This window comes from Sparus aurata, chromosome 1 (assembly GCF_900880675.1).
Source record: "Sparus aurata chromosome 1, fSpaAur1.1, whole genome shotgun sequence".
NCBI lineage: Eukaryota > Metazoa > Chordata > Actinopteri > Spariformes > Sparidae > Sparus > Sparus aurata.
The window spans coordinates 5,126,479-5,141,836 of NC_044187.1; the positions used below are offsets into that span (position 1 = coordinate 5,126,479).

Genomic DNA, 15,358 nt, shown 5'->3' on the forward strand with positions numbered 1-15,358 from the left:
GCTGCGTCAGAGTCACTGAACTGCCCTCCACTATCTCAAGCAGAGGGACTCACTGACACAGAGGGAAGCTTTGGACCATCTGGAGAAGATGTGAACTTGCATTACTTACAGATTACATTAGAATATGTTATCACAGATAATTGACAATTTTTCACCTTGTGTGAGTCTTGCATGTGTATCGTAAGGACAAATGTGGCCCTGGAGACACAGATTGTAGTGGAAACTACAAGAGAAGCCGTTTGGAGTATTATACCAGGTGTTTGTAGGGACTGTCTGTCCCAATTTGTCAGTGCGGTAGCATCACACCTATGTGAGATACAGTCACCTCACAGGTTTGGAGTGAGATCAAAATAAACTCTGACATCAAAGATGGTTGTAGTCTCAGGTAATGATGTTGCAATGACTTCTGAGTAGTCGTGGGTTGGATCCACTGGAAGATGGCCTCGAGTTATGGTATAGTGATATCCTTTTTTTTTGTTTCTTTGTGATTGTCTCTAGTTTTTATCACAGCAGCTATCTGGAGTGCTGATCCTGGATCTGTCCCTCATCCAACTCCTGCCTGTCATATTATGGACTGTTGTTGTCAAGGCACTCATGTTTTTGTTTTTATTGTGAAGTTAAAGATTGCCTCTCTGTTGAGTCTGTTGTGAAAAAAACTGCAGGAACTAAAAACTTGATTTTAAAGCTGCAGTATGTAGTTTGAGAAGAAATTCACAACCTCAGAAAGGTAATATTTAAATATCAATAAGGTTATACACAAACTGAGCAATATTTATTTTTACCATACTTGAATGAACATATAGACAAAGTAAAATATAGGTTAAATCAAATATATCATCATTATATTGTTCTCATGAATTCTCTTGGCAATGATAATTCGTCAAAAATCTGAAAATCTGATATTGTGACAGCCCAAGTCTGAACTTCACAGTGGATCAAACTCACAGACTGGAGGAGAGCCGTAGTTCTCATGTCCTTTCAAAGCACAAGAGATGTTGTCTCCAGGATAAACCCGGCCTTTAAAAGAAGATGTCTCCACCCCTCTGACTTTCTGTCTGTTCTTGAACCAGACGTAGGAAAGACGACCAGCTGGACTGCAGCTGCTGTGACACTTCAGCTCTGCCTCAGTATCAGACTGGTGGACTGTTATTCTGCTCACCTGCACCTGCAGAGCTGGATATGAGAACAAAAAACAATATTATTATCACTGGTTCTAACAGAAATCACTGATAGATGTACACACACGACAACACAACAGTTACTATTCCTAGAACTAGCAGTGAACATTAGTGCCAACACAACAGTAATTATTACACAAACTCATGATGATCCATCATTTTCAACATGTTCACTGTTTCTAAATGTTCTGTGTTGATATTTTACATCAGTGTGTGTTCTTCAGTACCTGTGACAGTCAGAGTTGTAGCAGGTAAACTACTCCTCCACTCAAACCATCCTGTTGTGAATTTAAAGTGATACTGAGCTGAATCACTCTCTGTCAGGTCAGTGATTCTCAGAGTGGAGCGTCCTCTCGCTGATTCAAGGACCTGAACATGACCTGCAAACTGGGAGTCTTCACTAAGGTCCTCAGGACGTGAAGGACTCTGCCACTGATGAGAACGTTCAGGACTGAACCAGAATTTGGACGTGATAGTGTCATAACTATTGTAAGTGCAAGAAATGTCCACTGATGAGCCTTTGAAGGCACAGATGCTTCTGTCAGTGTAAATCACTCTGTTGCAGATGCGGCCATCTACACCTGGAAGATAAAAAACAAAGTTTCGATCATTTATAAACAATGAGGTCACAATGAAGGTCTCCATATTGAAATACATGTAGTTTTCAGACTCCATCAGATGGTGTTATGTTAGTGTAGTAAACTCACACACTGGAGGAGAGAGGAAATCCTCATGTCCTTCAACAGCACAGGTAAAACTGTCTGCATAATTAAAGTACACTGAATAAGTAGAAGATGTTTGTGACTGAATTTTCTGTCCATTTTGTACCAGATATAAGAAGAACGATCAGGTAGACGACAACTACTGTGACAGTTCAGCTCTCTCCAGCCAGAATATGAGGATCTGCTCACCTTCACCTGGAGATCTGGATGTGAATAAGGAACAAGAATGGTATCTAGACAAACTGTAAACATTCACACACAACACATTTATATTATTGTTGTCTAGATGTTGAACATTTGGAAATAATTAACATATGAATGAAAATGTTACCTGTGACCCTCAAAGTGACTCCAGGTGAACCAGTATAACTCCTATCTGGTTGGTTTGTTATGATCCTGAACTTGTACTCAGCTGAGTCGCGCTCTCTCAGGTCTGTGATTCTCAGAGTGCAGCTCTTCTCAGAACAACTGTACTCAACACGATCTTGATAATCTGAGTCTGTTCTCAGATCCACAGGTTGATTTCCACTCAGCTTAGTAAACCAGAATGTTTCCTTAACTTCAGTCTCACCACCATCTATTCTGGATGGGTCTGTGTACCTGCAGTTTATTTCCACTGTTGATCCTTTTAAGGCACAGATCTCAGTAGAGCTGTAAGTCACTCCATAGTCATTCTGACCCTGTATCACTGTAACACAGAGAACATCAGAAACTATAATCAGACTCAAAACATCATCAGGAGACAGATTTTCTCTTCATCTCATACGAGAAAAACACAAGCTTCATGGTCAACCGAAATCCATATTATTCCATCAATTACAAAATGACCTAAACAAGCAGTATTCCAATAGGTTAAATAGTCAGAGAACAGGAAGTGTCCTTCAACACCGCTGAAGCAATACACTGTCTCACTACATGTACTGTTGAGCTTTGTTCCCCTCGATGGAGCTTCATTACATACTTTAACTTACGGCATCACATCTCCTTAATATCCTTTCTCACCCGTGTTAGTCAGATGAATGAAAATTCATCAACAGGTGTTTGGGCAGTCTCTGTTATCTTAACTAGAACGGTACATAATACTTGTTCTGTATCACGTTTCTCTTAAGTTCTGTTTCAAAAAATGGTTGATGCTGTAAATCAAGTTTCAGTAGCATTTCTGGTTCACACTAAAGTCAACAGAGTTCTAGAGAAATGTACAAATCACTACTGTTTAAATGAGAATATTTAAAGCAAAGGAACAGTGAAAGATGTGCACCTGATCTCTGAGAGCACTGAGGACGGACATCACACAGAGGCTGCAGTGAAGCAGCAACAATGTGTTGACACTGTGTACTTTAACACAACACTTAGAGAGAAGTACTTCTAAGAAAAGTATGACGTATGAAACAAGTGTCTGCTGGTTATCTTCCTGTGGTCAGGCTGCTGCAGAGTGTGAATGAGAACTGCAGAGAAATGCAGAACTCTGAGGTGTGAGCAATTTCTTTCACAGATACAAAACACTGACAAATTTATCTTGAAACACGAAATACTCACAAATACTGAGGAAAATATCTGTCTAGCAGCCAAATACTCTTCTTTGCTCCCCAGCTAGATGCTTACTCTGTCTGTTGTTTGGTGCTGGGCAGGTAGTGTACAGCTGGTTTTTAGAGATGTTTCACTGATAACAACTTCTGCTACAGCAGGAAATGAGGCCGATTGTACGTTGAGAGTGAACTACCACAATATAGTTAGAAAAAAAAATGCTACCTGTCTTACAATGTAGATGTAGAAGTACAGTACCTTGTAATAAGGTAAAGATGTCAGAAAAATCCACTCCCTGCTGCTGTAATACTCATAGCTTCTCCTCACGTCTGTTATATTAACAGGTCGATCACATACATGAGAAGTTCTGAATGTCAGTTCATCTCACCAAACAGTTCTGCATGATGAAGGTGTTTGCGTTCTTTTGTCACTCTGTTTGGTTCACTTGTCTTAAAGACACATAGAAGTGTTAACCTGGTGTCTTCCTTTCTCTTTACATAATTAACATGCATGAAGAGACAAAAGCCTGTGAACTCTCAAGATGAAATGAGATAAGGATCTGTATTGTTTCGCAAACCATGCATTCAAAAACATGTACGTATCAGCAAACTGAACAGCCTTTGAATTTAATCTGAGCTTTGATCACATGAAAAAGCCTAAACCAGACATTCATCAGAGACTGAATGAGGTATAGCCAAGAAGTTGTAAGAACAAAAAAAGTGTTGCCATGGACACAAATGTCTAAATGTTTGCACCGTTTTTCAGATGACACAAAATGCTCCTTAGCTAAGAGTCCACTAACATAAACTAACGACCTGCTTCCAACAAAACATAGAAGTTCCACAAAGCCGCTTTAAGTTATGTTGCATATTTCGTGTAGACTTTCTAACATCTCTTTTCAAAATAGGCGAATACAGCAAAGTTTAATGTAAATTCTGGTTTATATCAGAATGATCAGAGGCAAAGCAGAATCTATAAAATCAGTCTGTTTCACATGATAAGTTATAAAGCAAAGTTTAACACACTGCCGGCTGGGGCAACTATTTTGATACGCAGATGACACTGACACTTATTTGAAAGAGGGAAAGAGTAACAACTACTGACATTGATTCACATGTCTGTTCCCTGTTTGCTGTTTCCCTTGAAGCTTGTGTATATCACTTTAAAAACAATTAACGTTCCCGCCTGACTTGTTGTCTGCATTCTGGTTGTTTTCCCTGTGGCCTTGTACTCACCCCACACATTTGTGAAAGCTACAATCGACAAGCGTAAAGCAGTAATCATTTTCTTTTTTTGGCAGCTTGGGGCAGCACATCATACTTTCAACACAACATGGAAAACTGTCTCTTGATGGCGTTGATGTCCTTTTATTTAAGTCACTTATTTACACATCCAGCACACACAGAACAACCCTAGTATATATTTTGAGTAACACAGTCCACATCCATTGTTAATATAAAGATATTTGTGACTGCATTATTAACTTAGTTGTCCGCCTTGCAACTCCACTTCCACCCACACAAACTCAGCTTTACTGTCTTAATTGATGCAGTTTATAAAGTTTAAAGGTGTACAGAGATGGTGGTTGTGTACAAAACAGACACAGCTCGCTGCTGATCATCCTGTAGAGATTTCAGTTTAAAGAACAAATTGATGCCTGATGTTGCAGGGATCACATCATATCACAACATCACACATCTCATTTTTTTCATTTACTTAAAACTTTCCATGCTAACTGCCTTAAAGTCTAGATACAGATGTACAGTACCTTGTACAGAGAGAAGGAAGACAATAAATCCACTCGCTGCTGCTGTCAAACTCATGTCTTCTACTCACAATCACATGCACGAGAAATATACGTGGTCCTTTGAAGACAGGGTTGATCTAAGTATTTGTCTTCTGTGGTTTTGTTTGTGTTTAACAGACATCGAGTTGTTAACACCCAGCCTCACTTCCTTCTTCCTGATCATATTAATGTGCATGAAGGGCCGAACCTTTGTAGAGCCTGAAGATGACAGGAACAAATAATTCTTACATCTCCTCACTGACTGATTACTGTAATGTCTGAAGGTAAAGTAGGAGGTGGATATTTCTTTAAGATGACATTTTTCTCACATGAAATACAATCTTACACAATACAGAGTTCTAGAATTGTCAAGAGACAGAAACAGAAAATTGAACTGACCCTGAAGAATGACAGAACTACATTACCTACTCTGGCCAGAAGAGGCAGCCACAACTAGTTTACAGTTGTCTGCAGAATCTATCTTCAGATACAATAAGTCAAAGTTTATAAATAATGCAGATGCACCAAAAAATACCGATAAACATTAGAATATAACCTAGCTGCTCCTGTCAATGAACTTGTTTCATTAACAATATAACTGATTGCTGTGCTTAACACACTTTCCTGTCTCAAATCTCTTGGTGTGACAAATAATGACATGTTGAGGGCAGTTATTGTAAAGAAAAGACGCAGAAGATTAACTTTGAAGTGTTTTTGTCTTTATTAATGTTGAACAAAAAGACATTGTTTAAATCTGCAATCTCTAGCATTCTGCACACTGTTGCCCTCTGCAGCAGTGACATGGAACTGAAATGATTTATTTTTTGTGGAAGCTGTTTTATTTAATTTCTATTTAATTCAATATTAGGAAAGTGTAACATCTAGTTACCTTTGATACAACTCAGCTTATGTTACATTTAATTGATTTAAAACATGTTCAATGTGTCTACTTTGAAAAGATATTTTTGACTTTAGCAGCCAATACACGTATGATCAGAAATTTCCTGAAGTGATTATTTATTATATATTTAACACACCTGCTGTGACCCTTAACACATTTAAAGCAAAACAAAATATTAAAGTTTTCATTCTTCTTAACTTTCTGCTACATGCTGTTGCTCACTGTCTGTCGCTGCTATTGAAAGCTGGAGTATGGAACCTTTACATGTAAATGAAAGTATTTCATTTTAAAGTCATTGTCAAATATGTTCACACATTGCTGACTAAGTCTAAACCCTCCAGAAAAACTGAAGATAAAGCTTATGGCAGAAAAACCGATCTGCAACAAGGGAGAGACAAACTTCCCAACTCCAGCTTGAAAATCGTCTCCACTCCCCCTCCTCCTACAAACTTCAATATTGTGCTAATAAGAAAATGACAAATCTAGAACTATGTTCTTAAAATCAGTCTTTTGTCAACAGGCTACAACCTGACTGGACTTCACTGCATGTCTTCCTGCTGCTCTGTGTCTTCAGTTTGTACTGCAGTGAAGTCTGACACGTTCTGAAGGGTCTAACTGATGTGGAAAGACATCAACTCATTCAATTCAAACCTGCACCGCATTTGGTTTGATGTAAAATGTACATGAAGATGTTAAGAGCAAAATTCTCTCTTGATTGCTGTTTGGCATCATTGTAATATGTGTGGTGGGGAACACACATAAGCAAATATATGTTAATGACTTGCGGAGCATTCAGACCAATTGCGAATTACGTCTGTATATATGAATAACTATGAATATTTTCATCTGTTACATGTTAGATAAAGTAAATTAAGTTGCTCATACCGATCATTATTGTGGAGAAATTTAAAATATTGGTGACGTCAAAGTTAATTATCAACTTCAGACAGAAACAATGAAAGTCTGTTTAGTTAAAAAACCATCACAGCTGAAAGAATGAGTACAGAGAGCTCCACTGATGTTTTTTTAAGCCCCCTGTTTAATAGGTTGATGTCACTTAAGTCCCCTCTTGGCAATTTGTTTAAAAGAATTTGAAAAAACAGATTTGAAGAAACACCATTGGAAAAGACCTGAAAAATACATTTTCTGTCCTGATTTAGTTTTTTGACATTGACAGAGACAGAGGTCCACACTTGGTCACTAAAAACACTTAGTCCTCTGTTTGGATTATTCACATGTTTCTGTGTGTGTTTAATTTACGTCTGACACCCAGATATGAAGTAGATTTATAACATCCTCTTGTATTATGGACCTCACAGGAATATTTTCCACTGTATTCACCTCTGAAGTCAGTGGTGGTGAAGATCTGTCTTGATGCTTTTTTGCACAGTGTCGCCCTCTGCAGCACAGAGAGGGAACTGACATGATGTTCAAACTACAGAGTTGTTGTTGGAAGCTGGATGTTTATTTCAATCAGCCACGGCAATACTTTGAAAATGTTACAGCTACAGAGTGATAGAGCTGGGCTCATGTTACATTTCAATATGTTTAATATATAATGTACATGCTGTGAGATACTGTGCTTCCTGTTCCACATGGCTAATGTTTAGACAATAAACTAGAAGTTACATGGAGCAACAATAGTGAGAAGGCAGTCAGCGTGGCAGGCAGGTAAAGAACATGAGGCAAGCTTTAATATCAAACCATGACATGCTGGAGGCCACGAGAGCAGCAGCGGAGTTGTAAGGGGTTAGGCCTGGAATATGAATTAAAGCGTGTTGAGTCGATTTCAATGGATCTGTTTCAATGCAAAAATTCTTGAAACAATGCCAAGGAAGACAGGGGGGAAAAAGATTGTTTTGGTATGTGTGGACATGGCCTCAGCGGTCGGAGAGGTGTTTACTGACCCATCAACAAGACCTGCATCAACAGGGGAGACTCACAACAACAGGGCAGAAGACCCTCCAAGGAGTCAGACAGGGGGACCTCTGCGGTGCTAGGAAGCAACGTTAGCAGGCTGGTGACTCACTGAGACAGGAGCTGGAGCAGGCAGGAGGTTAGCAGGCTGTTAGTGAAGTCAGTGACTACACATTGTGAGTCCAACAGCCTTGGTCTTGAGCAGTGTGTCTTTGGGATTAAGTTGTGGAAAAACAGCCCGTCCACAGAACCTGTGATAGAGTTCAGTTGTTCACAAATTAAGCAGTACTTCTTCAGCTCCCACATCAGAGATTTTTTCCCCACCTGGTCCATTGTTGGTCAGTTGGTATTGTTATGAGTCATGAAATGGTGAGGACCCAAACACAAGACACTCAGGAGGCAGGCAAGGTAAGGAACAAAAGGTGAGCTTTAATAACAAGCTGAGGTCTGAATACAATATACAAAAAGCATCAGCAACAGGAGGAGCAGGCAGGAGCCAATACAAGAATTAAAGAACTGCAAAAAATACAACAACTAAATAAAATACAAACCAAACAAGTGCTGCGAACACAGTCAGAGAAAACAAAGTGATTCACATTTTATTTGTGTCCACTGTTGATGAATAAAACCTTTATTCTGAAGACAAAACACAAAAAGAGTTTGTTTAAAGCTGAAATCCAAAACTTTCTGCACAGTGTCGCCCTCTGCAGCACAGAGAGGGAACTGACATGATGTTCAAACTACAGAGTTGTTGTTGGAAGCTGGATGTTTATTTCAATCAGCCACGGCAATACTTTGAAAATGTTACAGCTACAGAGTGATAGAGCTGGGCTCATGTTACATTTCAATATGTTTAATATATAATGTACATGCTGTGAGATACTGTGCTTCCTGTTCCACATGTCTTTCTCTGCCAGGACAGGTGTGATGTGATAGAACAATCAGTATTTCTTCAAAGCAAGTTACTGCATTAGAATAAAATGTTATATTTTAAGCATTAAAGACAAAACAGCATTTTGCATATCAAATATAATCCTTCACATATGTAATGTACCTGCACAGGTAAACATAAAGCTGCATGCTACTCAGAACTTCTGCCACATGCTGCAGTTTCTCTGTTCAAAGGTGAGATGTTGGTGTAATCAGGATCAGACTCCAACTGATGGGGAGAGACAACAAGATGAGAGTCAAAGGCCTCATAAATGGAACGTGGACACAATTAGATTTTAAATGACAACAAATTCAGACATGTTTAAAGCAGAACTGTTTCCTTAGCTTGATCTTTGTTATAAAAACATTGACAGTAAATTTGCTGATTTCTCATCACTGTGGTCCAATACCTCTCTCATCTCCACAGTCTCTATGGGCTCATTTGGTTCAGTGGTGGAGCTCAGACTTTTCTTCTTCCTGAAGGAAATCAACAAACAAACAAACATGTTTGTTAAAAACTCAAAAAAACATGACTGTAGATATTCAAAGTAACAGATCAGTTAATGTTAATGTTTGTAGTTTCACCTCATCCACAGACAAAACAGAAGCAGCAGAACTGACACCAGAACCAGCAGAATCAACCTGATGATATTTATCATCATTGTTGTTGTTGAGCTCCCTGTAAAGTGAGATAAACAGATGTTAGATAGACTGTAGTGGACCTCTCTAGCAGGGTTAGATTCATTAATCATTACTGTCTGTTAATCAACCAATTAGTGTCTCACCTGCCACAACAATCAACTGTAAGGTGGAGTTATGACGTCCTATTCTGTTCTGGGCTTCACAGTAATAATTCCCACTGTGTTCAGCTCTGAAGTCAGTGATGGTGAAAATCTGTCCAGATGCTTTTGGTGAGTCTACATTCTCCTTGTACCAGGTGTAATTAGCTGCTGGGTTAGCATCACCGCTACAGGTCAGAGTCACTGAACTGCCCTCCACTATCTCAGCAGAGGGACTCACTGACACAGAGGGAAGCTTTGGAGCATCTGGAGGAGATATCAACATGTATTAATAGAAAAACATGTTATCAGAGATAATTGACTGTTGTGATTGAAATGTATGTTTCTCTGTTTCTATTGTTATTGTCTCTATTTGTCACAGTGGCTGTCTAGAGAGGTGATCGTGGAGCTGTCCCTGGTCAGACTCCTGCTGGTGGAAACTGACAACCAATCAGTATAATTTGTACTTTTAGTTCTTTACACATGTGTCTGTCTGCAATCTTTAGCCAGTGTACATATGTGTATTTTCCTGATACAGTGGATCAAACTCACAGACTGGAGGAGAGCCGTAGTTCTCATGTCCTTTCAAAGCACAAGAGATGATGTCTCCAGGATAAACCCGGCCTTTAAAAGAAGATGTCTCCACCCCTGTGACTTTCTGTCCGTTCTTGAACCAGACGTAGGAAAGACGACCAGCTGGACTGCAGCTGCTGTGACACTTCAGCTCTGCCTCAGTATCAGACTGGTGGACTGTTATTCTGCTCACCTGCACCTGCAGAGCTGGATATGAGAACAAGAAACAATATTATTATCACTGGTTCTAACAGAAATCACTGATAGATGTACACACACGACAACACAACAGTTACTATTCCTAGAACTAGCTGTGAACATTAGTGCCAACACAAGAGTAATTATTACACAAACTCATGATGATCCATCATTTTCAACATGTTCACTGTTTCTAAATGTTCTGTGTTGATGTTTTACATCAGTGTGTGTTCATCAGTACCTGTGACAGTCAGAGTTGTAGCAGGTAAACTACTGTTCCACTCATAAAATTGTGTTGTGAATTTGAAGTGATACTGAGCTGAATCACTCTCTGTCAGGTCAGTGATTCTCAGAGTGGATCGTCCTCTCTCTGTTTCAAGGACCTGAACACGACCTCTAAACTGGGAGTCTTCACTAAGGTCCTCAGGCTGTGAAGGACTCTGCCACTGATGAGAACGTTCAGGACTGAACCAGAATTTAGATTCAATAGTTTGATAACTGCTGTAAGTGCAAGAAATGTCCACTGATGAGCCTTTCAAGGCACAGATGCTTCTGTCAGTGTAAATCACCCTTTCGCAGGGTCGATCAGAGACACCTGAAACATAAAACAAAGTTTTGATCATTTTTAAACCAGAGTTGATGAAGAGTCACAATGAGGGTCTCCAAATTAAAATACATGTAGTTATCAGACTCCATCAGATGGTGTTATGTTAGTGTAGTAAACTCACACACTGGAGGAGAGGGGAAATCCTCATGTCCTTCAACAGCACAGGAATGACTGTCTGCAGAGTTAAAATTGACTGTGTAAGTAGAAGATGTTTGTGACTGAATTTTCTGTCCATTGTTGTACCAGATGTAGGAAGAACGATCAGGTAGACGACAACTGCTGTGACAGTTTAGCTCTGGAGGGGAAGAAGGCAGTTTGGTCACCTTCACCTGGAGATCTGGATGTGAAGAAGGAACAAGATTGTTATTTTAGACACACACACACACAACATTTATATCATTGTTGTCCAGTTGTTGAACATTTGGAAATAATTAACATATAAATAAATATGCTACCTGTGACCCTCAAAGTGACTCCAGGTGAACCAGTATAACTCCCACCTGGTTGGTTTGTTATAAACTTGAACTGGTACTCAGCTGAGTCGCTCTCTCTCAGGTCTGTGATTCTCAGAGTGCAGCTCTTCTCAGAACAACTGTACTCAACACGATCTTGATAATCTGAGTCTGTTCTCAGATACACAGGTTGATTTCCACTCAGTTTAATAAACCAGACTGTTTCATTAACTTCAGTATCACGGCCATCTACTCTGGATGGGTATGTGTACGTGCAGCTTATTTCCACTGTTGATGCTTTTAAGGCACAGATCTCAGTAGAGCTGTAAGTCACTCCCCAGTCATCCTGACCCTGTATCACTGTAACACAGAGAACATCAGAAACTACAATCAGACTCAAAACATCATCAGTAGACAGATTTTCACTGTAGTGAAGGAGCTTCAGTCTGTAAAGCTACAATTCATACAAACCTCACTTTGGCGGGCGAACAAAGGCAGCCTTCAGACAGTTTTGTAAAGGAATTTTCTTATGTTCAGATGTTCATTCTCACAGGTTCATAGTACTAAATGTGTCTGTACACATCTTCCACTTTTCATACAAAGGAGGTATAGTCACATGAGTCCATGATTGGTGTCACAGACTTCTGTGTGGTCAGAGGTTCCTGTGCCTTCACTAAACTTCACTATGTGTCATACGAGAAATCCACTAGCTTGACATTCGTCTAAAAAACATATTCTTCAATTAATTACAACGTGACTTAAACAAGCAGTATTTGGGGAAAAAGTTAAATAGTCAGAGACCAGGGAGTGTCCTTTAGCACTTGTGAAGCAGTACCAAAGTCGACAGAGGTCTGGAGAAATGCACAAATCATTAAAGTTTACATGAGAATATTTAAAGCAAGGAATAGTGAAAGATGTGCACATGATCTCTGAGATCACTGAGGACGGACATCACACAGAGGCTGCAGTGAAGGAGCAACAATGTGTTGACATTGTGTACTTTAACACAACACTTAGAGGAAGTACTTAAAAGAAAAGTGTGACGCATGAAACAAGTGTTTGCTGGTTATCTTCCTGTGGTCAGGCTGCTGCAGAGTGTGAATGTAAACTGTAGAGAAATGCAAGCAACATCTCCACTTTACACACTTAGTTTAATCACATTCTTTGTACGAGAATGTGCTAATGGTATTAAATTTCTTTTGATGTGAAAGACATGATACCGACTTGTGTTATTTCTGAACTGTGGTTTATGTGTTAATTATGCCATCAGAGCACATCGACCAGCCTCTAACACCTGTCACTGTACATCCACACAAACACAGCTTCACTATCTCTAACTGTGCACTGTTGCACATCAAGTCACATCAAGCATAGACTTGATGTGCAAGTCTTTGCTATAAAACCATCATACAAACTGTCTTACAATATAAATGTAGACACACAGTACCTTGTACAGAGAGAAGGACGACAACAAATCCACTTGCTGCTGCTGTTAAACTCATAGCTTCTCCTATCTTCTGTTAAATCAGCAGGTTGATCACGTACATGAGAAGTACTGAATGTTAGTTCATCTCACCAAACACTTGTACACGAACAGGGAAGACGCGGTCACAAGAAATTTTGTCACTCTGTGATTGGTTCATTTGTCTTAAACACACGTCGAGGTGTTAACTGGGTGGCTTCCTTCCTCTTTCCATCATGACTATGTATGACAAGATAAATGCCTGTGAACCCTCAAGATGAAATGAGGAAAGTATTCTTACTCTTGCTTTACAAACAATGCAGGTAAAACATGGATGTATCAACAGACTGAACACTAAATGTGATATTGTTCCAAAGGCGAGGCAGCAGAACAATAAAAGGTTCAGTCAGCCTTTGATTTTAATCTGAGCTTTGATTAAATTAGAAAAAAACAGACATTCATCAGACTGTGTGTGAGCTAATGTTTAGACAATAAGCTGGATGTTACGTGTAGCAACAATAGTGAGAACCCATTCACAAGACACTGAGGAGGCAGGCAGGTAAAGAACAAGAGTCAAGCTTTAATAATAAGCCATGACAGGCTGGAGAGCACGAGGCAGGTGGCAGAGCCAAAAGCCCTAAAGAAGCTGGAGACCAGGACCAGAGTCTGGTGTGGACAGGGCAGCAAGACTCCAGGTCAGACTGAGGCATCAGGACTATGGCATGAGGCAGGTCTGGTTGGCTGTCAGAGAAGGCTGCTGACTATTTATCTGGGAGGTCCGGTAGTGGGTCAGCAGGGTTGGAAAACTCAGGGTCTGGCAAAGATGCTGGCCAGGCTGCCAACAGAGAACCAGGGGCCAGGGGGGCATTGGCTGACCCAGGAACAGGAACAGCGTCTGCAACAGAGACTGGGGAACGATACACCCATCTTCAACCCCACGAGCACCGGTAACTGGCTTCTGCCACACCTCCCTTCCACCCGCCTGAATGTGTCCCTCCTGCCCCATTCTCTTGCCCCATCCATATGTCCTCCTCCCACATTTAGTAGTCTTGCAGCCTCTACACCTCCTTCTCCCATCACAGACATTCCTGCTCCCCATCCACATGCAGTGCAGCGGAGCACATGCCAGGTCCATCCGCCATCACAACCCTACCGAAAACGCACTCTCACTAAGCCAATACCTCTAAACCCCCATTGACATTACGACCTCAAAGTCTGATCAAAACACTACTCCAACCAGTCACTTTGTTCACTTCTTCACCCATGTTGCCACTTTTGGTTTACACCCAGGCATCGAGGGTATCCCTGTCTTGGGTATTTCCGTTTCCACCAAATTAACTATGGGACCCAGCATATCCCTCTAATTCCTCTAATCACTCTTGACATGGCTACCTTCCAAGCCTTCCTCCAAACTGGGAGGCTTTACCATGACTCCTCCACTGCACAAACCACTAGCTCCTCTCAATGCTTGGACACCTCAACTACGCTCAATATTGAACCTTTATCTCCCACTTACCATCTCCCTTCTTCCTTTGTCCAACTACCTTGACCCCCTTTTCCTCCATCCACCACGCTTGACCCTTCCTTTCGGTTGTCCAACGTACTTGACTCCCTTTCCGTTCGTGCAACATACTCAATTGTCCCTTCCGTTTATCCGACGCATTCTACTCCACTTTTCCTCCATCCACCTACCTTGATCCCCTTTTTCTCCATCCACCTACCTCGATCCCCTTTTTCTCCATCCACCTACCTTGCTCCCCTTTCCCTTCATAGTCTACCTCACCCCATTCCCTTTTCTCATCAAACCTCCTATTAATCCAATTAAAACTACCTTCATGCTAAAGGATGGCCTGGTCGTTGTAAGTGTAAATTGAGTTGGATAATTTAAGTGTATGTTTATCCATAGACCATTTCATTTCTATTTACCTGTTGTATTTCATCTGACCTGCTAAAAGAAAGTGAAAAATGCAAATTTATATCTACCTGTTTAATGGCAGAAGAAAATCAGAGTGAAACATGGACTTGCAAGAAATATGTATTTTTGTATACTGTAATATTTTGTGTATCTCACAAAAAAGGAACTTTTGTACCTTCTATTAATGCTTCTGTAGTAATTGGATCTTGTAGTGTTTTGGAATATCAGAAGTGCATTACTCAGTGTGTTCCCTAGGTGGCACTGTAGCTTTATTGTGGTGATACTGTGTTCATGTTGAAACTGCAGAATAAATACAGCGGTAGACTGACAAGACATGGCTCCGTGCACATCATATATTACAGATCTTCATGGAAACTGCCAGAGACAAAGCATTGTGTCCAAGCAACTTTATTG

At 40.3% G+C, this 15,358-nt stretch overlaps 2 protein-coding genes across 2 annotated transcripts in view; both read right to left on the reverse strand.

The window, feature by feature from the left end:
• LOC115588077 (magnesium transporter NIPA3-like) overlaps nucleotides 1-102 on the reverse strand; it is a 4,901-nt gene extending 4,799 nt beyond the window's left edge. Inside the window, 1 exon segment of the mRNA XM_030428389.1 lies at nucleotides 54-102. Within this exon segment, the coding sequence (XP_030284249.1) occupies nucleotides 54-102 (49 nt within the window).
• Nucleotides 103-8,776: 8,674 nt separating this feature from the next.
• On the reverse strand, nucleotides 8,777-10,287 carry LOC115587533 (B-cell receptor CD22-like). The gene is made up of 4 exons (XM_030427415.1): nucleotides 9,744-10,287; nucleotides 9,544-9,637; nucleotides 9,369-9,435; nucleotides 8,777-9,187 (listed from the first exon to the last, which is right to left on the reverse strand). The coding sequence occupies exons 1-4, from the start codon at nucleotides 10,021-10,023 to the stop codon at nucleotides 9,110-9,112; spliced, it is 519 nt and encodes a 172-aa protein (XP_030283275.1). The 5' UTR covers nucleotides 10,024-10,287; the 3' UTR covers nucleotides 8,777-9,109.
• Nucleotides 10,288-15,358: the final 5,071 nt, after the last annotated feature.